We start from the raw sequence: 26,964 nt of genomic DNA on the forward strand, positions 1-26,964 counted from the left end.
CAGGCCGTTCACAAACTGGTCCCAGAGGGCAAGGGACCCGGTCAGCTCCGCCTGGACCCTGCTGTCCCTGTGTCCGCTCGTCAGTGCTCATTTCCTGCTTCAGCCCAGCAGGCGGCAGAACCTCTGGTTCACCCGGGTGCCAGCAGCCTCCAGACTGTGCCTCTCGCAACACGCTGCCTCCCTGGGGACCCACGTTCAGAGATACTGCAAAAGGCTATAGTATGGAGTCTCCATCTGTGGACCCAGTATCTGTGGCCGGAAGCGTGGAGCACTCTGGGGGCCTCATTTGTCTCATCGGCACTTCTGGGACAGTCCAGTGTGGGCCTGATAAAGAAGACGGCACCCTGGTTGGCACTTCCTCCTGACCCTTAGGTTTAACCAAGAGGAAGAGCAGGGTGCTCCTCCAGGCAGACAGAATTACAGGTCACGGATCTGTCTTCCAAGAAAACGTTATTAACAGTATGCAGATGAGCAAGGACATTTTCTTTTTCACCCACTAGCTACATTATTACTTTCTTTCCCTTGAAATAGCATATTGTCCTTGAGTTCAAAGAGAATCGTCCTGTGTCTTGTTAAAACCGAGTCTGAAAAGGAAGGAAAGGGAGTCACTCTCCTTGGTCCTTTAAAAATCAATCAGAAACAAAACAATTCTTAGAATCAAAATTTTATCTTTTTAGTACTCATTTTGTGTGCATAGAGAAAATGGGAAATGACAATTACATTATGAATTGAAATACTGAAAAAATGTGATAGTTCATTTTACCCCTCATGATTACAGCGTTTTCAGTACATTTGCAGAGTAGACTGGTGCCGGAGACTTTTCTGCAAATCAAGGTCCCTCAAAGCCCTTTGGGAGAAGGCAATGGCACCCCACTCCAGTACTTTGCCTGGAAAATCCCATGGACGGAGGAGCCTGGTGGGCTGCAGTCCATGGGGTCGCTAAGAGTTGGACACGACTGAGCGACTTCACTTTCATTTTTCACTTTCATGCATTGGAGAAGGAAATGGCAACCCACTCCAGTGTTCTTGCCTGCAGAATCTCAGGGACGGGGGACCCCCGCCTGGTGGCTGCTGTCTGTGGGGTCACACAGAGTCGGACACGACTGATGTGACTTAGCAGCAGCAGCAAAGCCCTTTGAATCTGCCTGGAAACCTGTGTCAAATTCTAAGTGTAACAATACAGTTAGTACCTATGGAGAAAGAGAGCAACGCTTTTCAAAAACAAATGTACAAGCTTATAGGACCCCAAACCCCCACATCTATGAATGTGTTACAGCTCTCAGCATATGTTGTGTGCTCTGGTTTTCCGTGCCTTCACACATGGGAACTTTTCACAGAAATTACTTTTATTTTCTCCCCAAAGATAAACCTAGCCTCTTCCCCGGCCTCCCCGAGACTTCCATTAGTGGTTGTGATGATGCCCCTGTGCCCCACACCTCCAGGAACCAGCTTTTCACTGCTCTCGTTTTCCCAGGTGGCGAGTTCCCACCTCTGCTGTCCTGAACCGCTGGAGTTACCGGAACGTGGGAATTGCGCTCTCAGAGGAGTGCTTTGTTTTCACAGGCTCTGCAGTGGCTAGGCTAGCTTCCATCTCTGTTTGTGCCGATTTTTTTATTTACCTGGAACTGATCTTTCACCAACCGTGTCACTGATTCTGCTCGAGTTAGCTTCTTTTTAGGACTCTAGATAAACTCCCGTTCTCCGATGAGTGGATGTCAGGATGAGAGTGTCAGGGGAGGGCGAATATGACTCAGGGGGCACTGGGGCCTTTCTGAAACCTGCCTCTCTGGTTGGTGTCGCTCTGTGGTTGCCGATGACCAAATGCAATCTCTCTCAGATGTAAAATCAGCTCCCTTTGGATCATTTCTGGCACCGTCAGTCCAGTTAGTTGTTTGAACATGGTACACTTTTTTTTTAATGGTTAACCATAAAAATTTTGGACTTTACAAAAAGATAGAACTCTTTACCATCCTGTGGTAATCTGGATTCTAGAATTTTCCTTTTTGAGGAATAATGATCAGATGATGGGCCTCATTTGGTATAAGTAAATAAATGGAATACTTGAGGAAAAATAAATCAGCAATTTATTATTACTTTTTAACTTAAACATTTTATCCTCTATTAAAAAATTAATAGAGGATATATGTGTATGTAACTGATTCACTTTGTTGCACAGCAGAAACTAACATAATATTATAAAGCACCTAGATCCAGTTTTAAAATACTAAAAAAAAAGACATATTAGATTGCCACCTATTCAAGGAAAAATTGTTAGAATGGTCTCTCTAGACTGTGATCTGGAAGAGAGAGCAGATTTGACTGAGTTTTGTCCCATGCAAAGCATACTAACTGAAGAAATAATGGTGAAAACTTTGGCGGGTCTGTGGTAGTCTCTATCATTTTGTATGAACACTGCTTACTTAGGATACAGTTAAGGGAAGATGGAAAAATTTAGGTAGATGACTTTCTTTTTCAAAGTCTCAATGTCAATTTCTACCTTCAGCAAAGCCACCTTAATTAAAAAACAAACAAAAAGCTTCACTGACGGACCTTTTCCTGGTTTTCAGTAATGTGTGAGGGAGGGTCGTCTGGAAGTTGATGCTTCTCATCCACAGGGTACCAGGGATGTGTTTTCGTTAATAGGCGGTGATCATATGAGTCTCTGAAGTACAGTGACTAACACAGAGCAGCTTAACAGGAACAATGTACTTATTGATTATTTTCTCTTCTTCTTAAGTGATATCATGTGGACACCCTGGTGTCCCTGCCAACGCCATACTCACAGGAGACCTGTTCACCTATGGGGCCATGGTCCACTACTCCTGCAGAGGGAGCCGCAGTCTCGTGGGCGACAGCAGCAGAGCCTGCCAGGAGGACAGTCACTGGAGCGGAGCCCTGCCCCACTGCACAGGTGGGCTGGCGCGGGCAGTCGTCCACTACGGACTGGCGGCGCCCGTCTCCAAAGTGGTTACTAACCCATTCCAGCCGAGCACGCCCCTAGGACACATCGCCAGTGCCTGCGGCTTCTTCTCTTTGAATGAATGCATGTCCCAGCACGGTTTCTCCTGCTGGAGCCCCAGGAGCCTCCCACCCCTGACTAGGAAGCCTGCTCACCTTGACTCAGCTTGCCCTCCCTTTTCTCTCCTTCTGCTTCCTCTCTTTCCTATCCTTAGGAAAGATATCTTAGGATATCTTTCCTATCTCCACCATCAACAATCACATCGGTCCTGTTTGGAAAAGAAATCATCTTAATTCTTCCATGAATGTTTCATAATAACTCAGTGGATCAGACCTCTTATTTGATTTTTTTATTCCCAACACACCTCCCACATCTCCTTGTGGGCATCCTCACCAGCATTTCCAGTGAGCAATTCCTGCACTCACTGTCCCCAGTGTTTTGTTTCTTCCAAAGAATATCAATTATTGTCACTACCATATTTTAATAAACTATTTTGATTTTAGTTACATATAAACAAATTCTTAGAGTCTTCTACTTTTGTGCTATAATAAGGAAAATCTTTCTCACAGGATTTCCAGAATATTATATGACTGTGACCATGTTTGATACACATTTACATACAATTTCATTCTCTTTAAGCATAACAGCCCTGCTTTAAACAGCATCATCTACTGCCATGTGTTTTGTGTCCTGCAGGAAATAACCCTGGATTTTGCGGTGATCCGGGGACCCCAGCCCATGGGTCTCGGCTTGGAGAGGAGTTTAAGGCCAAGAGCCTCCTGCGCTTCTCCTGTGAAATGGGCTACCAGCTGCGGGGCTCAGCCGAGCGGACGTGTCTGCTCAACGGGTCCTGGTCAGGACTGCAGCCCGTGTGCGAGGGTGAGTGGGTCCCAGGCTGAAAGACAGCGCTGCAGGTTGAAACCGGGTAGCTCACTCTGAAATGACCAGTGACATTCCACAACATCTTACAGGTCACACTGTTTCTACAATTAACCTGTTTTCCCCGCAAACATAAGAGAATCATCAGGAAGTCTTCTCCTGGTGACCATCTCTACGTGGCGCTCAGGGTGTTATGGCTGGTGGGGCTGAGAACGCAGGTGGAGGTGCTGTGAGCAGGGCAGGTCCTGACGGGGGCTCCCTGCTGCTGGAAGTCATTCCATTCACACGTTAGTTCCAGTCTGTCAGCCCCCTGGTCTTAATTCCTTGCACTTTAAAAAAAATTAATTAACTTATTTGACTGTATGGGGTCTTGGTTCCATCATGTGGGATCCAGTTCCCTGAGCAGGGATCAAACCTGGATCCCTTGCTTTGGGATCATGGAGTCTTAGCCACTGGACCGCAAGGGAAGTCCCTCTGGCAAATTTAAACAGTCAAAAAACTAAGAGCAAGTCACGTTTTCCGTAAAAATCTCACTTTGTTGCTGGGGTACCACACTATGAGTTCTTTCCCAACAAAACATAAATGAATTCATTTATTTGATTAGGAGAGCTTCATTGGATTTCACTTCATGATGTACTTATCGCAGACTATGCAAAGTGCTTTTTAAATAGCATTTAGTTTATCAATGGACATGAGTTTGAGCAAACTTCAGGACATGATGAAGGACAAGGAAGTCTGGCCTGCTACAGTCCATGGAGTTGCAAGAGGTCAGACGTGACTTAGCGACAAATTCAGAAATTCAGGGGGTTCCTATAAAATCCTTTTAAACTTTCCCTTAAAATCTGTGTACAAGAAGAAGTTACTAAAATGTTTCAATGCTGAAAACATTTCTCAAATATGCAATGTTCCCGAAAATTGGTAATTTCCAATTGCACTGTACCTGGAAGAGGGTATGGCAACCCACTCTAGTATCCTTGCCTGGGGAATCCCCATGGACAGAAGAGCCTGGCGGGCTACAGTCTATGGCGTAAAGAGTCGGACACTACTGAGCGACTAAGCACAATGCATCATACAGAGATCATGGGAAGTTGTGTGAGTGATAGTACAGTGACACTCAGAAAAACCACAAATGATGTCTAGGAATATATGGTTAATCCCTTCCCACTCCTGCACACACACTTACAACTCTTGGAGAATCTATTGCTTTCTGTTTTTTCTTACTTGCTATCATAGGTCCGTATCTTTGGGGCACACATTATTTTCTGTAGAAAGTGGGGTTATCAGCAACTTTTCATTGCCACAAAAGTTAGCCATGACCTATGTACTCAATCCCTTGGCTAAGGTCATGCCTCTCCTAATGAATTTACCTTCTCTGAATCTATTTAAAAATATATTAGGTCCTGATGGGATATATCAATAAATTTTAAAAATAGGTTCATGAATTACGAGAAAAATATTTGAAAAATTCTTAAGCATCAAAAACCTTAAACTTCTGATAACTATTTTCATCACTTTAAATCATGTTTTCTTTGGTTAAGATCTAGTCTTTGAATCACAGGCTCACTGACTTAGCTATTCAAATGGATCTATCTTACCAAGTTGTGTAAATGTAACTACATTTTTGGGGTAACTCCTAATCCTATTTCCCAGGAGATTACGATAAAGTTGACCTTTATTCACATAATGGACATGTGACTAAAGTGATGATAATGAAAATAAAAATACTAATATGTCTATACAAGATGGTGGCATTTTGCACTTAGTATGGCTTTCCAGGTGGCTCAGTGGTAAAGAACCCACCTGCCAATGCAGGGGATACAGGAGACATGGTTTCAATCCCTAGGTTGGGAAGATCTAGAGGAGGAAACGGCAGTCCATTCCAGTATTCTTGCCTGAAGAATCCCGATGGACAGAGGAGCCTGGTGGGCTACAGTCCATGAGGTCACAAAGAGTCAGATGTGACTGAGCATGCATGCACATGTGTAATCTTACAACAGGGAAGAGTTATCTTTTTTATCAATTTTATAGTGAAGACACTACATGTTGAGAACTTGAATTGATCATTCACATTGATTTAACTTGTATGAGCAGAGATTCAAACCTATGACTATCTCAGTTTAACAGCAATCATCCTAATACAGCATGCTAAGTGAGCAATATTGATACTAGTAAACAATAATGTGTATTTGGAATAAGTATGATGCTGCTGCTGCTGCTGCTGCTAAGTCACTTCAGTCGTGTCCGACTCTGCAACCCCATAGACGGCTCCCCCGTCCCTGGGATTCTCCAGGCAAGAACACTGGAGTGGGTTGCCATTTCCTTCTCCAATGCATGAAAGTGAAAAGTGAAAGTGAAGTCACTCAGTCGTGTCCGACCCTCAGCGACCCCATGGACTGCAGCCTTCCAGGCTCCTCCGTTTATGGGATTTTCCAGGCAAGAGTCCTGGCGTGGGGTGCCACTGCCTTCTCTGAAGTATGATGCTACCTTATTATAAATTGAGTAGAAGACAATGATCTTTTACGAAAAGGAGGCACATTAATTAAATGTACTTTTAAAAAGTATATTTAAAAATAAAATTTAACTTATAATTTTCAAAATATCTTGTTTTCTATCATCCTTAAAATGTAATTTCTCATTTTGCCTAAGTGTCAGTCTTTGTATGCCTTGAAACCTCAGGACCTTGATATAAAAACAGATATGCTGACCCTGTTTCTAATCTACACTTTCATAGGCATGATCATCAGTGAAAGTATCCCTGTCAGGAAAAAAAAAAGTTAACCATGAATTTGACTATATCAAATACAATAGTAGAGGGGACTTCATAAACATCAGGGTGTCATTACTATGATGGACATTCCTTTACTGACAATACATTTGTCTGTAAATTAAGTCGAATATGTTTCAACAGTCACCTGCTTTATTTCAGCATTAGCCTTTCACAGGTCACTTTTGAAAACTGCTGCATGGATTTTAATATTCCAGATATGACTGGAAGAATCTACAGTGACATGAGTCTCTTTTGTTACAAGTTGGGTCAATGTAGTTCTTTGCTGTGCCAGGTTTGCACCCATACTCATGAACAATGACTGTGCATAGGAAGGAACGGATCAGCGTTAGTGGAATGGAGTAGTGTTCTTTAACAGGCTTGGATTTTTGCTAAGTGAAACTTTAATTTATGTCACAGCTGTCAAAGGACCCTGAGCTTTAGAGGATGTTAGGTATCATCTGCCTCAGGACTGGTAAATATATCTCATCTCAGATGTCAACCAAGAAACCACTGAATGATCTGTGTTAGGAAGGGATTGTAAGTCCAAACCCAGACTCATCAGGGAAGAAGGTTGTAACGGATTAGTTATAGCTGACATAGAAAAGTGAAAGTGTTAATTGCTCAGTTGTGTCCAGCTCTTTGCGACCCCAGGAACTGCGTAGCCTGCTAGGTTCCTCTGTCCATGGGATTCTCCAGGCAAGAACACTGGAGTGGACTGCCATTTCCTTCTCTAGAGAATTTTCCCAACCCAGGGATCTAAATTAGGTCTCCTGCATTACAAGCAGATCCTTTACTGTCTGAGCCACCAGGGAAGCATAGGCACAGGCATAAAAGCACCAAGAAGTATAGTTTTTGTCAAACAAGATCTAGTCCAGTCTGAGAGTTATGTGCATTTTTTAACATTATATGATAGGGAACTCATAAACTTCTATTATAGTGACTTTTATTTTGCAATCTGTTTTTTTCCATGTTTTTAAGAACAGTGTATATTTGTTCACAGGCTAAGTTTGAAAGTGGAACAACTAAATAGGCCAGAGTATTTCAAATATTTTGATCATTCTCAGAAAAGGGACTCATGATACATTGTTGGCATTAGAATTACATTCTTTGTATGTCTGTCTATTGTGCATTATTGTGGGAGGATTAAGGAGGAAAAATAACCATCTTTATGGTAAATAGATTCAATGAAAAAAGGCAAAAAGCCCGTAAAGGATTGAGATCATCACATTGATACACACCCAGAAGCTGCTGAGTTTCTCTGTTCGCTAAGGAAAGAACACACCTGACATACTCAGAGGGCAGACCTGCCCCACTGCCCATCCCAGCTGAAGTCTTCATTCCTGTGCAGGATGACACTGTGGTCATCTGGAGAGATTTAAGGTGCAGCCATTCCAAAGCCAGTGGTACTAGTGTTAAAGAACTGCCTGCCAATGCAGGAGACAAAAGAGACTCCTTGGGTGGAGAAGATCCCCTGGGGCAGGGAATGGCAACGCAGTATTTTTGCTTGGAAAGTCCCTTGGATAGAGAGAGTCTGGCAGGCTACAGTCCATGGGGTCGCAAAGGGTCAGACACGACTGAGTACTAATACAGAGCTTTTATAGACAGGAGGAGGGAGCTACATGCAGAAACAGCACAGACAGCTCTGACAGTCATCTGCAGGTCAGTCACCGGTGGTCTGACCAGCGTCGTTTGGTTGTTGAAGTACAGTCAGTCTTCAGTTCCAGGATCAGTTTGTTCCCATTTCCTTGAGGCCAGTTCTCAGACTTGTGGCAGCCTGTGTCATGGCTCCAGTCTGGTCATCATGCAGTTAACTTCTCCACCTGGTGGGGGATTCCGTTTCTACAAAAGAGCTCACAGGACCTGGCTCACAGTTTTATCTATGGCCCTGGAGAAGGAACTGTTAAAGGTCCTTGACTTAATGACTAAACTATTTTTATTTTGTCTCATTGGACTGCTTTCTTTGGTTCTGCATTTTCTCACTTCTCTGATTAAACTCATTGTTTGGCTACAGTTTTTCTACAGACGAAAGGCAGGCAGAGGATGTGGGGGTGGGGGGAGGACCACAGTGTCCTTCCGATGACTTTTTAAATAAATGTGCAGGCTGTTACGCCGATGGCCCTTGACCTCTCGAGTTTATCACGTGGTAACGGGTCTCCCTTGCTGTTCTGTCTCCCCACAGCTGTGTCCTGTGGGAACCCGGGGACGCCCACCCACGGCAAGATCGTCAGCAGGGATGGCGTGCTGTTCTCCAGCTCAGTGGTCTACGCCTGCTGGGACGGCTACAGGACCTCGGGGCTGACCACTCGCCACTGCACCGCCAACGTGACCTGGACCGGCACGGCCCCCGACTGCACGCGTGAGTGGCGCCGTCCTGGTCAAATCCAGGTCCCCACAGCGACTCGTACTTGACTGAGAAAAAGGAGTTGAGTTTACAGAGGGCTGTATTGTTTAATCCCTAGGGAAAAAAAGGATTATATCATACGTATGTTTGATAATATGACCACTTTCTAAGCACTTTCAGATTTTTCTTCACTTTCTTATTTATATGCTTAAAAGTGCTTTGCCTGGCTGGTTGGGTTGGATATTACAAAACTGAGTTTAGAAAAGCCAAGATTCCTTCTCTCTGTAGACCAGTTATTCTGAAGGGAAATGGTGCAGGAGCCTGTTCTCTGATCTCAGCCTGTGTCTCTGTCCTTGACCTTGTGGGGTGACCCCTCACGACATGTAGTTAAGGACAGAACGCGGATGACAGCTGTCATCCACACAGACAACTATCAGTGGAGTAGAAATAAGCGGTTCCAAACATGCAGCCTCCTGACTGCCAGCCAGCAAAACTGTCCCCCAGATAGGTTGGTATCGCTGTGCTCAGCCACGGCATCATTGCTCTGAATAGCAGCTTAAGGAGAGTCACTTAAACAGAAACCAGGAATAAGTCATCCCGTGATGATACTGTGTCTCTCTGTCTGTCTGTTCTCTGCTGATTAGTCATCAGCTGTGGAGACCCAGGGACCCTGGCTAATGGCATCCAGTTCGGGACGGATTTCACCTTCAACAAGATGGTCAGCTACCAGTGCAACCCCGGCTACACCATGGAGCCCGCCACGTCCCCCACCATCCGCTGCACCAAGGACAGTACCTGGAATCACAGCAAACCGACCTGCAAAGGCGAGTGTTGGGGCTTCTCTTGTGCGTCACTCACATGTGGAGAGTCTTTATTGAGTTAACATTTTACATCAGTTTGCAAGCATTCGTGTAAACCTTCTAAGTGCTCAGCATTCCTGTAAACTCATTCGCAAATATTAAATCACTTCCTTTTCTTATTACCTTAATCTTGGTTTTACAGCCTCGAGACTGACTCACAGAGAGCTGCAGTAAATTCTCAGGGTCGCAGGTTAGGTCTTGGAACCTCGGGCTTCAGGGCCGACTCTGGAGTCTGTGCTGTGAACCCAGCTCTGCTGTCTCGGTGTGCGTGGCTGTGTTGAGTCTGTGGCCGTCATCACGGGGTTGGAGAGGCAGGTCAGAGCCGATCATCAGATAGGGCAGAACAGTGGCAGAGACCGCCAGTGTCCTGATGCCTGGTGGGCCTCGGGCGCTGAGACTAACAAAGCCCCACAACGAGGAAGGGGTACAGGGAGGTTCACGACTTGGCCAGTGGACTTTCCAGGGAGAGAGCGAGCAGGCAGAAAGTGTCCGCGTGGCTGGGGGAGCAGCGGGGCTGGCGGACCGCTGATGCAGGACTGATCTGCAGGGTGAGCGTCTCCACCAGCTCCAGAGGGAGCTGCGAGCCTTCTTGGCTGGGCCGGAGGGGCAGGGGCAGGAGAGGGCGTGGAGGCCGGCAGTGACCACACAGGAGAAAGGGTCGTCTTATCGTCATTAGACAAAGGAGTGGGGAGACCTGGAGCTGGAGTAGCAGGAAACCTTGGAGGAAGGTGCGTCCTGTTGAGTCTTGTGAGGTCAGAGGAGCCCCCACCCCGAGGGCCGTTTACCCACTTCCGGCCGGGGCGGTTCTGGCGCATCCTGGTTTCCTCCCATCAGAGGTGAGGAGCCCTGTCTCGTGTCCTTCTTTCCAGCTGCAGTATTAACACCGTGCAGCTCTGTGGCAGGTGCTAAGAGGGTGTTTAATGCAGCTCACACTGTCCTGTTGGGAGCATTCTAGTCCAGTGAGTGTGTCCATGGCGCTTATTCCTAGAACGTCTGATCTCTGGACTTCAGATCCATTTGTGTAGATCTTGTCCCTCTGTTTGGTGTCTGTGGATTAATAATCCTTCCACAGCCATCCAGGCCCTCACGGAGGAGACCTCTCTCTTCTCCTGCTGGCCACCCTGTCCACTCCTCCCTGGAGCCACTCATCACCGTTCCCACCTGGGGGCCTTGTCACCTGACCTCGACCTGTCTATAGACTGTTCCCCCAGTCTTCACTTGGGGGTTCTGCAGGAATCTTTGTTGAATGAGTGGATAGATGGAGAGAAGGAGAATGGCAACAGGAGGGCCCGTTTCCAGCTTCCGGGCGTGCACGTGTGGTTGTGTCTGTGTGTCTTTCTCATGTGAGAAGGTGTGAGCACCCGTGAGAAAGTGCAGGTGAGGAAATAGGGCTGAGTCTCCTCTCCCGCCGCCTTCTGTGCCCAGACTGTCAGCGGCAAACCTCCAGCGTGAAGTCTCGGAGCTCTTGGGTTTTCAGGCAGCTCTTAGACCAGGCGTCGCAGAATAATGGCTGGAGTGGGCCAGGCAGACACCAGCACCAGTGGGCAAGTCACTCCTGAGAAGCCCCTGGATGTGACAGAACCCTGGCAAAGCGGTTTCTTACAGGGTCTTCTCTAACCACGCAAGTGTTAGTGCTCAATTCTTCAGCAAGTGCATCAGCAGCCTATGTATGTCTTTTGGAAACTATATGCTATCTTTATTTAAAGAAAAAAGTACAGATAGAGAAATTCTTACCATCTGTGTATATAAACTCAAACATTTCTTCTCACGTCATAGGACCACATTATGGCTGGATTTGCCTCTGGTAAGGGCATGGCAACCCACTCTAGTACTCTTGCCTGGAGAATCCCCATGGACAGAGGAGCCTGGGGGGCTACAGTCCATGGGGTCACAACGAGTTGGACACACATAAGAAGACATCAGTGGAATAGCATTCTTTCTTTCTTGGTCTTATACATACTGAGACTGTGTTGTTTATTCCACTTTCATGGTGTGAAATGTTTTGACTTTGCTTTTGTATACTTGATCTAAACTAATGAGGAAATATTGGATAAAAGTTTTATTCTTTTGATTTACTGTCTTCCTCAGTAATTTCGCTGTTAAAAAATTTAGCCCCTTGTAGATGTCATGCAAAATGACATTGCAAAATGACATTGGAGCATTGTGTTGTGGTGGAAACTCTAGAATGTTGAATCCTGTTTGTTCTCTGACAGCCGTCACGTGTGGCCAGCCTCCTCTGGTCCAGGACGGGAAGATAGAAGGAACGGACTTCCGCTGGGGTGCCAGCATCAGCTACAGCTGTGCCCATGGCTTCCAGCTCTCCCAGCCCGCCATCTTCTCCGGCGAAGGCTGCTGCTGCTGCTGCTAAGTCGCTTCAGTCGTGTCCAACTCTGTGTGACCCCATAGAAGGCCAAGGGGTCTGGAAAGGCGAGGTCCCCCAGTGCCTGTGTAAGTCCTCGGGAGCACAGACCACGGCACACAAACCTCAGGCTGCAGTCTGAGGAAGAGAGCCTGCGGGACTTGTAGCCAGGGTGCAATAGGTTAAAGACTCCACGTTTGAGACCCGCTGCCCACGGGCAGATTCTGTGCTTTTCTTCATCGTTGATTCCTAAGGATTTAATGCGTGTATGTGCTTTGTGACCCATTGGACTATAGCCTCTAGGATCCTCTGTCCATGGGCTTCTCTAGGCAAGAAGACTGGAGTGGGTTGCCATTTCCTTCTCCAGGGGATATTCCCTACCCAGGGATCGAACCTGCATCTCCTGCACTGCAGGCTGATTCTTTACCCACTGAGCCTTGCGGGGCTTAATGGGAGGATTTATCGGAAAGCAGTTAGAGAAGCTGAATAGACTAACCTGACCCAGGGGCACAGACTGTGCACTGACCTCCTGGTTGTCTTCTCTAGCTGTGTTCTGCGGGGACCCCGGCACCCCTGCCGAGGGGCGCCTAGCGGCAAGAGCTTCACCTACAGATCTGAAGTCTTCTTCCAGTGCAAGTCCCCCTTCCTCCTGGTGGGGTCATCCCGGAGAGTCTGTCAGGCAGACGGCACCTGGAGTGGCGTCCAGCTCACCTGCATCAGTAATGATGGCAAGACAGCCCTGGGGGTGGGGAGAGGGCGTTTCATTCTAAAGCTGGAGCATTTGTGGGCACACAGGTGATGCTCTCCTGGGAGATTCTCTGTGCAGGCACTGACCAGCCACGCTGATGGCAGCCTCTTTTAAATCCTGCCGCGGAGCCTGGAGCTGACGTGACAAGTCATTTAAAAACAACTTCTAGACTCTCTTACCCTGGCAGCTCCCCCTCTGCCCATGTCAGCTGACAACTGCGACCTTCAGGGGAAAGACCAGTTTGCTGAAGATCTCACTGTTGCCATGGCACCAGAAGGGCCCCCCACTTCAGAGCCTGACACCCTCTCCCCCAGCCCACCCCTGCTCCCCAGTAAACCACCTGCTCTGTCAGCCATGGCTGAAAGGGCTACAGGGTCATGCGAGCTCTGTTGACCTTCCAACATGAAGTGAAACTTACAAGTTAAAAGAGATTCTCTACATGACCTAAACCCTTCATTTTTAGACTAAATCTCTGTCTCTTAGGAAGGGTTCAGGTGGAAATTATACTGGTCGACAGTCACTGCATCAGTGACATAGGAACCAGAACCCTCCCTGCCTCCTTCCCAGCCTCCCTCCACCTCGCCCTGCAGACTAAGTGATGGCTGGCCGCTCCATGCACCCTGCTTCCCCAAGCAGGAGAGGGCCTTCTGCACACACGCAGCAAGCAGGGAATGACTTCTATCCCTGGTTGTTTTCCAAGAAAGTAAATATCTACTTAAAAATACAGTGTCAACAATAATTTCTTTGAAACACTGCTTTTTCTAATTAAAGTTTACTGCCATTGGGCTAAAACTATCGCTTTGCTTTCAGTTCAGTTGAGTCGCTCAGTAGTGTCCAACTCTTTGCGACCCCATGAATCGCAGTACGCCAGGCCTCCCTGTCCGTCACCAACTCCCGGAGTTCACCCAAACTCTTGTCCATTGAGTCGGTGATGCCATCCAGCCATCTCATCCTCTGTCGTCCCCTTCTCCTCCTGCCCCCAATCCCTCCCAGCATCAGAGTCTTTTCCAATGAGTCAACTCTTCGCATGAAGTGGCCAAAGTATTGGAGTTTCAGCTTTAGCATCAGTCCTTCCAAAGAACACCCAGGACTGATCTCCTTTAGAACGGACTGGTTAGATCTCCTTGCAAGGGACTCTCAAGAGTCTTCTCCAACACCACAGTTCAAAAGCATCAATTCTTCGGCGCTCAGCTTTCTTCACAGTCCAACTTTCACATCCATATATAGCTATTTCTGAAAATCTTAAAAAAAAAATGTTTTTTTCTCTTCCCAATAGGTTAGTTTCTCTTGAAAACATACTTTTTTAAAGTTATCCATTTTGTTTTCCCATCAGCAGCTGGAGAGCTGCCGTACTGAAGCCACTCGCTGATTGCTGAAGTACTACAGTGTTTTAGACAAATATCACTGTTGGTCTGCCATATGCTTTTATTTTGAAGCATTAAGTATATTCCCCATTTTGAAATCTTGAGGAAAATTAGTTTAAGACATTTAGAATAATAGATGACCAAATGAGATGGCGATTAATTAACAATAAAAAATAAAAGGTCATAATAGGTAATTATTGAAGATTATATATCATTAACCAACCAATAAAGTATGTCAGTAGAGAAAAATTAAACCAGAGAATGGAAAAGAATGTGCTTCTTCTGACATAGAAAATAATATTCACAGCAATTTAGAGTCTGATAAAGCACTAAAGATTAACATCTAAAGAAGTCAGAAAAAAGATGAAAATAGCAATTTAATTTTTTAACCTTCTTGCAAAACATCTTGCCCACTTGTCAAAACACAATTTTCTGAATTCTGAAAGGCCTTTTAGTGAAAATATTAGAATTTCTGTAATAACCATATCTGGTTCTGATTTTTTTTTTAAGTTGTGAGTTTCAGATCCTGCTCATGACACCTGTCCAGACCTTGGTACTCCACAGTTTGGAATACAGAAGAGCTCAGGAGGATATGAGGTATTCCATTTTTATTTTACTATGTTTTTCTCTATTTCAAAATGTAATTGATACTTAAATATACATGTGTTTATGTAGCATATCTGACTCATGTTACATTTGCCCAAATATAGTCCATTCAGAGAGGATTTCTCATTATTTTAACTGTTAGAACTGAGACAACGGTATCTTATTCACACAGGATTAATTGGTATATGAATTTCTGTTTGAAAGCATGTATATTTCTTTCTGTCTGCTGAATTGACACAGCAAATCTCAAACAGGGTGATTTTCCACTGATTCACATAAGAAGACTCCACTTGATGACTAGATAGAATAGGTTAATAACATTAAATTCCAGAGACAAAAACAGAAGAAAATGCCTTCAAAGTACATTAACACGAATATCAGAGAAATACCTGAAAATGGAAATTGAAGAAGCTTGAAATAAAATATTTCAACCATCTTAAGTAATTGAGTGACTTCAGGTTCTCTGATCAGATGGCTTTGAAAGGCAGAGCTGAATATACACACTACTTTCAAGTTACTGTTCCCATTCATTGAGAATAAAAGTCTCTTCTTCAGCCACTTCTCCTCCTTTTTCCTGAAGTGTAAACTGTCCTCATTTGATTGCCCTGATGCCACACTGGCTCCTTCCTGACAGCCTTGGTTCACTCTGCAAGGACAGCCTCACAGGTCCCCAAGGTTAAATCTAGCGCATTTTATGCAGGGTCTTGTGTGTGGCCTTACAGCTTCAGGTAACGTTTTCTGGCATATGCTGAACATATTGCAATACCAGAAAATACAAGATGTGGGTGTTCTCACTCACTCACCATAAGAAACCCAAGTTGTGGTCACCCCTGGTTTCAGTGATCGCTAACTTGCCTGCATGTGGCCTGTAGTAAGTGAACCTTCATGACGATTGATTTCAGTGACGCAGTCCTGTGATCTGCTGTGAGAAGCTAATCGGGAGGGATGAACCCACCATTCCCCTTATGACAGAGTAGTTACACTATCCTGGATAACAGGTTGGACCCAAGGCAAGATTTACTAATCATTTTAAAGTCCGGATGCCATCTTTTAAAGAGATGACTGAGACCATCAGGAGAATAGTTGTGGAGGATTCTATGATGGAGTCCTTATCAGCCTCCAAGCCAGTTCCCCCAAGTGCTAAAATAATTTGCTAACAAACACTAATTGCTTAGAATAGGACTTGTTTAGTCTCAAAGTCACGTCTGACTCTTTTGCGACCCTAGGGACTGTAGCCCACCAGGTTTCTCTGTCCATGGGGATTCTCCAGGCAAGAACACTGGAGTGGGTTGCCATTTCCTCCTCCAGGGGATCTTCCCAACCCAGGGATCGAACCCAGGTCTCCTGCCTGGGCAGGTAGATTCTTTACTGCCGACCCACCTGGGAAGCCCAGAATAGGAGTAGCAGAGGGGAAAAAAAAAAAAAAGAAAAACAGAAAAGGAAAAGAAAAAAGAAAAGAAAATGATCACAAACTAAAGAGAGATAAGGCTAAAACTAAAGAGAAAAGGCATACTTTTGTTACCCAGATAAACTGCTTCTAAATAATCATGAGTCACTGTATCTAAGACCTCACACGATCCACTGAACAACCTTTACTGTGTCTAACACTGCCAAGCACAAGATGTGGGTTTGATCTCTCAGTTGGAAAAATCCCCTGGAGAAGGAAATGGCAGCTTAATCCAGTATTCTTGTCTGAGAAATACCTTGGACAGAGGAGCCTGGCAGGCTACTGTGACCCCCATGGGGGTCACAAAACAGTTGGACACAACTGAGCAACTAAACAATAAGAACAACTGTGTCTGACACTTTAGCCCACATTTTACATGTACACGTTGATTCAGACCTGACCCTGGAGCGTGCTTTCCAGTGTGAGTGTGTCCACGTCACCTCTGAGCTTGGTGCTGGCTTTCCCCTCCAGGTTGGAAGTATGGTGTTTTTCTGGTGCCGAAAAGGTTACCACGTCCAAGGCTCTACAACTCGAACTTGCCTGGCGAACCTGACGTGGAGCGGCATCCAGACGGAGTGCATCCGTAAGTGTGACCCTGTGCAAGGGCAGGGCCTGTCCACTCTCCAGCAGCTGGAAGAATTCACCTTCCTGAGAAACAATGAGGGGCTTATTTTTGTTTGTTTACTTTCCATTCCCTAAACTCATTTCTCAGAGTCTGACTCCCTGGAACCATCAGCAGCAGCACCCAGAGTTCGTTGAAGTTTGAATCTTGAGTGCCATCCTGCACACCCCTGCGGTATCTGAGCTCTGGGGGCCAGGGGCAGGTCGGGTGAAGAGGAGCAGGGGGACCCCAGTCTGTAGTCCCCAGGCACTTCCGGTGATACCCAGGCCCCAAAGCCTGAGAAACTGTCCTTAACCAAAGACCAGTGAATAACATGCTGGTTAATACTCACCGAGAGAAAACCTGCATGTGCTACTGCTCCCCTAGGATGTTCACCTCAGGTCACTAAAGATCATGTGACTCATCAGAGTATTAATACAAGTGTTTAAACTATTCTTTTTGGAGTCCATATGAATTGATAATTCAAATACTTAGGACCAAGTTTTGTTTTGTGATTTAATCATTAGAATTAGGAGAAATGCAATGATTAGTAATCAACCCTTCATCCTCTACCAATCTAGGGCAAGGTAGTATCTAACTCTTACTATACAAATATCTTCTGAGTATGTAAGTTGTGAATTTTGTGTATTTATGTATCAGTATTTATTTCAAAGCTATCATCTCTATTCTAAATCTCTACGTGAATCCTCTGTGTGAATGTTATACAGAGATATCACACATACATGCATGTATATGTATGTATATACACATAGGTGTGTGCGTCTGTGTATGGAGCTAGCTAACATTAGGTCTTCATTACCTTGAAAATTTGGAGAAGGAAATGGAAACTGCTCCAGTATTCTTGCCTGGGAAATCCCATGGACAGGAGGCTGGCAGGCTACAGTCTATGGGGTCGCAAGAGTTGACCTAGCAACTAAACCACCACCACTTTGAAAGTCTGTCAAAGTGAAAAATATGACAATACTTAAAAAGATTGCATTAGTGACATTAATCATATAAACTTGTTTTATAATACTTGGCCAAGTCCTATATTTGAGATATAAATGTGTACTCTAGGAAGAATGATAACTTATTTGAGATCAAGCACGGGGCTTCCCAGGGGGCGCTAGTGGTTAAGAACCCACCTACCAATGCAGGAGACATAAGTTAGTGACTTGGCTTTGATCCCTGGGTCAGGAAGATCCCTGGGAGGAGGGCATGGCAATCCGCTCCAGTATTCTTGCCTGGAGAATCTCATGAACAGAAGAGTCTGGCGGCTACAGTCCATAGGGTCACAAATAGCTGGCCATGACTGAAGCAATTTAGCACAGCACATACACAAAGCACAGCATATTACAACCTTGGGGATTCCCTGGTGGCTCAGCAGTAAACAATCTGGCTGCTAATGCAGGAGACGCAGGTTCGATTCTGGGGTGGGAAGAACTCCTGTGGAAGGAAATGGCAACCCACTCCAGTATTCTTGCCTGGAAAATCCCATGGACAGAGGAGCCTGGCAGGCTACAGTCCATGTGGTCACAAGAGTCAGACACGACTTAGCAACTAAACAACAAAAACAATTACAATCTTATTTACTCCTAAATGATATTTTTAAAGGAAATAAGAATATATATTTCAATTAACTTTCTAAACACACAGTGGATTTTGACCAAAATTAATTATTCATTTAACTGAGCAGTAAATTTTCCAGTTGCTACTGGACAAAAATCAAAGTGTATTTTAAAGTACATATTAATCTCTTTGTGTTTAGTTTAAAGGACTGTTCTTTTAAGGAAATTTAACATATTATTTATCTTAGTGTTAGTTGCTCAGTTGTGCCCAATTTTTTGCAACCCCATGGACAGTGGCCTGCCAGGCTCCTCTGTCCAAGGAATTCTCTGGGCAAGAATACTGGAGTGAGTAGCCATTCCCTTCTCCAGGGGATTGTCCTAACCAAGAGACTGAACCTGGGTCTCCTGCATTGCAAGCAGACTGTTTACCATCTGAGCCACCAGGGAGGCCCCATTTATCTTAACAGTATGTCAGAAGTGTTTATTTTAAAGCTATGATTTCTAAATTTATATAACATAATTACATACACACATGTATGCAAAGAAGGAGACTAGATAGACAGATGATAGATAGATGATACATAGAAGACAGACAGACAGAGGAGGAGGAGAGAGTGAGGGAGGGGTGGAGGGAGAGGAAGAGAGAGACCTGGCAACACCAAGGCTCTGCTGTGCTGTAAGCTGCAGAGACCAGAGTGTCAGTGATCTGTAAAGCTCCTGTATTCTCAATTTTAAATGGTAAACTAACTTTATAGCCATTTCCATCTCTTTCTCTGTATTTCCTTTGACACATATGCTTAGGCTCCAGTGGACTTACTAATGGACTAAATCCCATTTCAGCTCACGTCTGCTGCCAGCCTGAAATACCAGCCCATGCAGATGTGAAAGCCATAGACCTCCCCACCTTTGGCTACACCTTGGTATACACCTGCTATCTGGGATTCTTCCTCGCAGGTGGATCTGAGCCAAAATTCTAGGAAACAGAATCCAAAAACATATTAAAAAGATCATACGTCATGACCAAGTGGGTTTTATCCCAGGGATGCAAGGATTCTTCAATATTTGCAAATCAATCAATGTGAATCACCATATTAACAAACTGAAAGATAAAATCCATATGATTATCTCAACAGATGCAAAGAAAGCTTTTGACAAAATTCAACACCCATTAATGATAAAAACTCTCCAGAAAGTAGGCACAGAAAGAACACACCTCAACACAATAAAAGCTATCTATGATAAATCCACAGCAAACATTATCCTCAATAGAAAAACATTGAAAGCATTTCCTCTAAAATCAGGAACAAGACAAGGGTGCCCACTCTCACCACTACTATTCAACATAGTTTTGGAAAATCTAACTACAGCAATCTGAGAAGAAAAAGAAATAAAATGAATCCAGATTGGAAAAGAAGAATTAAAACTCCCACTGTTTGCTGATGACATGATTCTCTACATAGAAAACCTAAAGACATGACCAGAAATTACTAGAACTAATCAGTGAATATAGTAAAGCTGCAGGATATAAAATTAATCCACAGAAGTCCCTTGCATTCCTATACACTAACAATGAGAAAACAGAAAGAAAAATTAAGGAAACAATCCCATTCACCATTGAAATGAAAAGAATAAAACAATTAGGAATAAATTTACCTAAAGAAACAAAAGACCTATATATAGGAAACTGTAAAACACTGATGAAAAAAATCAAAGATGTCACAAATAGTTGGAGAAATATACCATGCTCATGGATCGGCTGAATCAATTTAGTGAAAATGAGTATACCACCCAGAGCAATCTATAGATTCAATGCAATCCCTATCAAGCTACCAACAGTATTTTTCACAGAACTAGAACAAATAATTTCACAATTTGTATGGAAATACAAAAAACCTCGAACAGCCAAAGAAATCTTGAGAAAGAAAAATGGAATTGGAGGAATCAACCTGCCTGACTTCAGACTATACTACAAAGCTATGGTCATCAACACAGCATGGTACTGGCACAAAGACAGAAATATAGATCAATGGAACAAAATAGAAAGCCCAGAGATAAATCCACACACCTATGGACATCTTATCTTTCACAAAGGAGGCAAAAATATACAATGGAGAAAAGACAACCTGTTTAACAAGTGGTGCTGGAAAAACTGGTCAACCATCTATAAAAGAATGAAACTAGAACATTTTCTAACACCATACACAAAAGTAAACTCAAAATGGATTAAAGATCTAAATGTAAGACCACAAACTATAAAACTCTTAGAGGAAAAATAGGCAGAACACTCTCTGATATAAATCACAGCAAGATCCTCCATGACCCACCTCCCAAAGTAATGGAAATAAAAGCAAAAATAAACAAACGGGACCTGATTAAACTTAAAAACTTTTGCACAACGAAGGAAAATATAAACAAGGTGAAAAGACAGCCTTCATAATGAGAGAAAATAACAGTAAACGAAACAACAAAGAATTAATCTCCAAAATATCCAAGCAGCTCATGCAGCTCAATACCAGAAAAATAACCCAATTAAACAATGGGTCAAAGAAATAAACAGACATTTCTCCAAAGAAGGCAGATGACTAACAAACATGAAAAGATGCTCAACATCACTCATTATCAGAGAAATGCAAATTAAAACCACAATGAGGTACCACCTCACACTGGTCAGAATGGCTGCCATCAGAAAGTGTACAAACAAATGCTACAGAGGGTGTGAAGAAAAGGGAACCCTCTTACACTGTTGGTGGGAATGCAAACTAATATAGCTGCTACGAAGAAAAGTGTGGAGACTCCTTAAAAAACAGGAAACAGAGAAAGAACTGCCATACCACCCAGCAGTCCCACTGCTGGGCATACACACTGAGGAAACCACAACCGAAAGAGACAGGTGACCCCTTTATTTGTTGAGCTCATCTTTGCATGAAGTGTTCCCTTGGTATCTCTGATTTTCTTGAAGAGATCTCTAGTCTTTCCCATTCTGTAGTTTTCCTCTATTTCTTTGCACTGATCACCGAGGAAGGCTTTCTCATCTCTCCTTGCTATTCTTTGGAACTCTGCATTCAAATGGGCATATTTTTCCTTTTCTCCTTTGCTTTTTGCTTCTCTTCTTTTCACAGCTATTTGTAAGGCCTCCTCAGACAGCCATTTTGCTTTTTTGCATTTCTTTTTCTTGGGGATGGTCTTGATCCCTGTCTTCTGTACAATGTCACGAACCTCTGTCCATAGTTCTTCAGGCACTCTATCAGATTTAATCCCTCGAATCTGTCACTTCCACTGTAAGGGATTTGATTTAAATCATACCTGAATGGTCTAGTGATTATCTCTACTTTCTTCAATTTAAGTCTGAATTTGGCAATAAGGAGTTCATTATCTGAGCCACAGTCAGCTCCTGGTGTTGTTTTTGCTGACTGTATAGAGCTTCTCCATCTTTGGCTGCAAAGAAAATAATCTGATATCAGTGTTGACCATCTGGTGATGTCCACGTGTAGAGTCTTCTCTTGTGTTGTTGGAAGAGGGTGTTTGTTATGACCAGTGTATTCTCTTGGCAAAACTCTATTAGTCTTTGCCCTGCTTCATTCTGTACTCCAAGGCCAAATTTGCCTGTTACTCCAGGTGTTTCCTGACTTCCTACTTTTGCATTCTAGTCCCCTATAATGAAAAGGACATCTTTTTGGGGTGTCAGTTCTAGAAGGCCTTGTAGGTCTTCACAGAACCATTCAACTTCAGCTTCTTCAGCATTTTGGGGCATAGACTTGGATTACTATGATATTGAATGATTTGCCTTGGAAACAAACAGAGATCATTCTGTCATTTTGAGTGTATCCAAGTACTGCCTTTTGGACTCTTCTGTTGACTATGATGGCTATTCCATTTCTTCCATGAGAAACGCTGGGCTGGATAAAGCACAAACTGTAATCAAGATTGCCGAGAGAAATATTAATAACCTCAGATATGGAGATGACACCACCCTTATGGCAGAAAGCAAAGAAGAACTAAAGAGCCTCTTGATTAAAGTGAAAGAGGAGAGTGAAAAAGTTGGTTTAAAGCTCAACATTCAGAAAACTAAGATCATAGTATCTGGTCCCATCACTTCATGGCAAATAGATGGGGAAACAGTGTCAGACTTTATTTTGGGGGGCTCCAAAATCACTGTAGATGGTGACCACAGCCATGAAATTAAAAGACACTTACTCCTTAGAAGGAAAGTTATGACCAACCTAGACAGCATATTAAAAAGCAGAGACATTACTTTGCCAACAAAGGTCCATCTAGTCAAGGCTATGGTTTTTCCAGTAGTCATGTATGGATGTGAGAGTTGGACTATAAAGAAAGCTGAGTGCCAAAGAATTGATGTTTTAGAATAGTGGTGTTGGGGAGAAGACTCTTGAGAGTTTTTTGGACAGCAAGGAGATCAAACCAGTAAATCCTAAAGGAAATAAGTCCTGAATATTCATTGGAAGGACTGATGCTGAAGCTGAAACTCCAATACTTTGGCCACCTGTTATAAAGAACTGACTAATTTGAAAAGACGCTGATGCTGGGAAAGACTGAAGGCAGAAGGGGACGACAGAGGATGAGTTGGTTGGATAACATCACTGACTCAATGGACATGAGTTTGAGTAAACTCCAGGAGTTGGTGATGGACAGGGAGGCCTGGCGTGCTGTAGTCCATGGGGTTGCAAAGAGTTGGACACAACTGAGCGACTGAACTGAACTGTGTACCCCAATGTTCATTGCAGGACTGTTTACAATAGCTAGGACGTGGAAGCAACCTAGATGTTCAGTGGCAGATGGATAAGAAAGTTGTGGTACATATACAGAATGGAATATTACTCAGCTATAAAAAAGAATGCAATTGAGTCAGTTCTAATGAGGTGGATGAAATTGGAGCCTATTATACAGAGTGAAGTCAGAAAGAAAAAAACCAATACAGTATATTAATGCATATATATGGAATTTAGAAAGATGGTAACAATGACCCTATATGCGAGACAGCAAAAGAGACACAGACATAAGAACAGACCCCTGGATTCTGTGAGAGAGGGTGAGGGTGGGATGATTTGAGAGAAGAGCAGTGAAACATATGTATCACCATATATGAAATAATGACAAGTCTAAGTTTCACGCATGAAGCAGGGCACCCAAAGCTGGTGCACTCGGACAACCCAGAGGGATGGGATGGGGAGGGAGGTGGAGGGGGGTTCAGGACGGGGTGGGGGGACACATGTACACCTGTGGCTGATTCATGTCAATGTATGGCAAAAACAAACATAATATCGTAAAGTAATTAGCCTCCAATTAAAATAAATTTTAAAAATCTGGAGAAACGAACATTGCTTTGGTTTGACATTTTTTCAAACTTATTTGAAAATAAATGTTTTTTCAAAGTGATAATTTGTCTTTTTACTTGTAGATAAAGGAGAGAAGTTAATAAAACAGTTACTAAACTCCAGGTTAGTATACCAGAACAGTTACAGATTTAAATCAAATAAGATGTTCAGTTCTCTACTGTACTCTGTGAAGCCAAACAAATTTCCGATTCGTTTAGTCCATGAACAAATTAATGTTTCAGTTATTTAAAACACCAAGCCCACACAGATTCCTGTTCCCCTCATAACGGTGGTTTGTTAATGGAATATCAGTACTTTACTTAAAAGGAAAACCTCTGCCGTTGTCCCACGCTGTTTTACTGAAAGGAGGCTTGGGCACTTTGTAGGCAGAAGTGGACTCAGATGTTGAACCGGAATGAGGTGTAACAGGGAGCCTTATAAAGAGGGTTGTGCGTCTCCTCTACATGAGGATGCTACAGTAAACAACGCATCGTGACAGCATCAGCTGTGCATTCCAGCAGTTCACATGTGGCATACATCCTTCCTTAAGTTCTCCATCATCAGACATCCTCCATCTCCAATACATTAATTCTCGCTTTCTGTTGTGTGTCATACCTTGCTTAATGCATGCGGCAGCAAACAACCAAGGTGCAGGTTTATTTCCTAATGAAGATGTTCGTTATTCCAAATCACCTGGCCTGTTGTATGTTATAAATTTAGAGAATATTTAAACAATATAGTGTGCCCCCGAATTATAATGTAAGTCAAACTTAAAAACAGAACAGAAAACACTTAGATAAGTTGCATTTTCTGGTGTTTTCTTTATTCAGGTTTTCACACTGGTTTCTTAGACGTAAACTCTGTTCCAGGATCAAATGTGGAGAGAGTATGTGAAATGCTGTAAGTTCAGTCACAGTTGCTGGGTTTTGCATTTAATTCTTAGACGAGGCAAAAAGTTCCAACATGGTTAAAGGAATTCACGCATTGTACACCATGAAGTATGAGAACTACCTTAAAATTTTTTTTCTGAACTATTCTATATATTATTTACAAATCAAACACAGAAATCAGTGCTCTATCCAGGCAATGTTTTCTTTGATTGAAGGAAACACAGTGGATGGTGGTGGTGTGTTCTGTTTGCTGATTTTGTCGAGGTCAGTGACAAATCTGCAAACTTTTTAAATTTATTTCTAACTGAAGGATAATTGCTTTACAATATTGCATTGGTTTCTACCAAACAACAGTATGAATCAGCTATAGTGCTGCAGACTCTACCTCAATGTGCCCTGTCCTCTCTGAAGGGAAGCACTGATGAAACAGCTTCTTTGTATAGGCACACAGTCTAGCACCTCCACTGTGGTGGTTACATTACACTGCAAACCACCAGCAACAGGTCAGAGGACAAGGACCCAAAAGGATCCTCCATGTCCCCAGTGGTCACAGCTGAGCACAGTCGGAACTGCCCCGGCAACCTGTTGCTTCTGCTGGTGCCCAGCCTGGCTGGCCCACCTGACCCGCCAACGAGAGGGCCTCAGCACATTCACAGCTTCCACTGGGTATGCCCCTTCCAACTAGGGAAAGTGATCTGGATACTGTTTAAAAGGCTTTTTATTTTAGGAAAAAAAGACAAGGCATCTCGGGCTTGTTGATGAAAAGTGGGCCTTGGTGATACTGCTGATGACGGGCCTGCTCAGTGTCCTGATCAATCAGCAGCTATGTCAGAGGCCTGTGTCAAGTTCTTGGTTCAAACTTGAGTTTTAAAATTATTACTATTAGGAAGTTGGGTCCATTAAAGCCCCAGCAAGTGCTGACATTGTTCTGTTGTTGGGAGACATCTTGTAGGGTCAGCCTGTCTGGGAAAACAGGCAAACGTACAGTGGAGCCGGAGAGAAAAGCGCAACCAGGGACTCTGTGCTTTGTCCTCACCACACTGTGGCCATAAGTGCATTTGCTAAAAACACATTTAGGGAGACCAGCATCTTTCTTTATACCTAGGAAGTCCAAAAGTACCTTGTGACCAGTCCCACTCGCGGCGGATGTTGTCCAATTAAACGATTTACACGTGTCATGAGACAGAGCAGAGAGAAATGTAGTGGATTCACTGATGCATATTTACATCAATTCCCTTGTAAAATGTTACAGCAATACTGCAAAAATAGAATTTTAAACATATTAGCAGAAATGTGAAAAAGTTTATTTTTTTGGTATCCAGTGAAGAGAATAGCTCAATAATCTTTGTAAGAATTCCTGTCCCAGAGGAATTGTAATATTTTAAGAAGACAGTTTGCCTTTGGTTTTTGACATCATTTAGTCTAGCTTTCTTACCAATTCTGGACTATTTCTCATCAGGGGGATTAGAGTAGGGCAGAAGAGCTAGATGAGAGATTGGCTTTACTTACAAAATAAAGATCTTGGGAAATAAAGCATCTTTGTTTCCATAAGCCGGGTCTGTGCAGTCAAAGTGGTGCTGTGAAACGCAGGCTTTCTGAGGGCAGAAGGGCCCTGGCAGATGTCAGTTCCTCTGAGCCTCCTAAGTCTTCCCACACCAAGTGGACTCGGATAGTCAGTGACACGGCAGTAGTGATTTCCAGCTCAGCCTGACTGATGAGACCTTACCTAGTGTCTGCAGTCCCAGTTCACCACACACGCTGGCCCTGGCGGATCCGGTAACACAGGTGCGCTGGCATCCACCCCAGTGACAGATGACTGCATGTCACAGTAACCTGCCTGCTCCCGCCCGGCTCACCTGACTCTTACAAACCTGCTGTGAAGGGACATGGAGACAGGTCTTCTTCGTCATCACCATCGCCACTGTCGTGCTGTCTTAATGAGCAGTGCTATGCCTTCTGTGTATTAAAATGTCTAATGTAATTGTTCTGTGTGTGCTAATATTTGTCTGTTTACATCCCACAGCTCCTTCAGATGTGTTTTTCACCCATTCAGTGAGGAAGGGATATTACGAATATTTAGGGAAAAGACAGCCTGTGCCCCTGTTGACTGGTTCAATGCAACTAACAGCAAAGAGGATGTGACCCTCACTGAAGCCTCCCAGGCGGAGCTGAAGTTGACAGTAGGTACCCAAGGGTCTCCCTCACCAGACCCTCTGCTAGTCTTCTGGCTGAGGGGGCACCA

At 43.9% G+C, this 26,964-nt stretch overlaps 1 protein-coding gene across 1 annotated transcript; it reads left to right on the forward strand.

The window, feature by feature from the left end:
- The first annotated feature begins 2,742 nt into the window (after positions 1 to 2,742).
- LOC133239785 (CUB and sushi domain-containing protein 1-like) lies at positions 2,743 to 23,833 on the forward strand. Its single transcript, XM_061404065.1, has 7 exons — positions 2,743 to 2,911; positions 3,656 to 3,838; positions 8,785 to 8,961; positions 9,591 to 12,254; positions 12,712 to 14,874; positions 16,802 to 16,913; positions 19,340 to 23,833. The coding sequence occupies exons 1-4, from the start codon at positions 2,809 to 2,811 to the stop codon at positions 9,827 to 9,829; spliced, it is 702 nt and encodes a 233-aa protein (XP_061260049.1). The 5' UTR covers positions 2,743 to 2,808; the 3' UTR covers positions 9,830 to 12,254; positions 12,712 to 14,874; positions 16,802 to 16,913; positions 19,340 to 23,833.
- The last annotated feature ends 3,131 nt before the right edge of the window (positions 23,834 to 26,964 follow it).

Source organism: Bos javanicus, chromosome 27 (genome assembly GCF_032452875.1).
Source record: "Bos javanicus breed banteng chromosome 27, ARS-OSU_banteng_1.0, whole genome shotgun sequence".
NCBI lineage: Eukaryota > Metazoa > Chordata > Mammalia > Artiodactyla > Bovidae > Bos > Bos javanicus.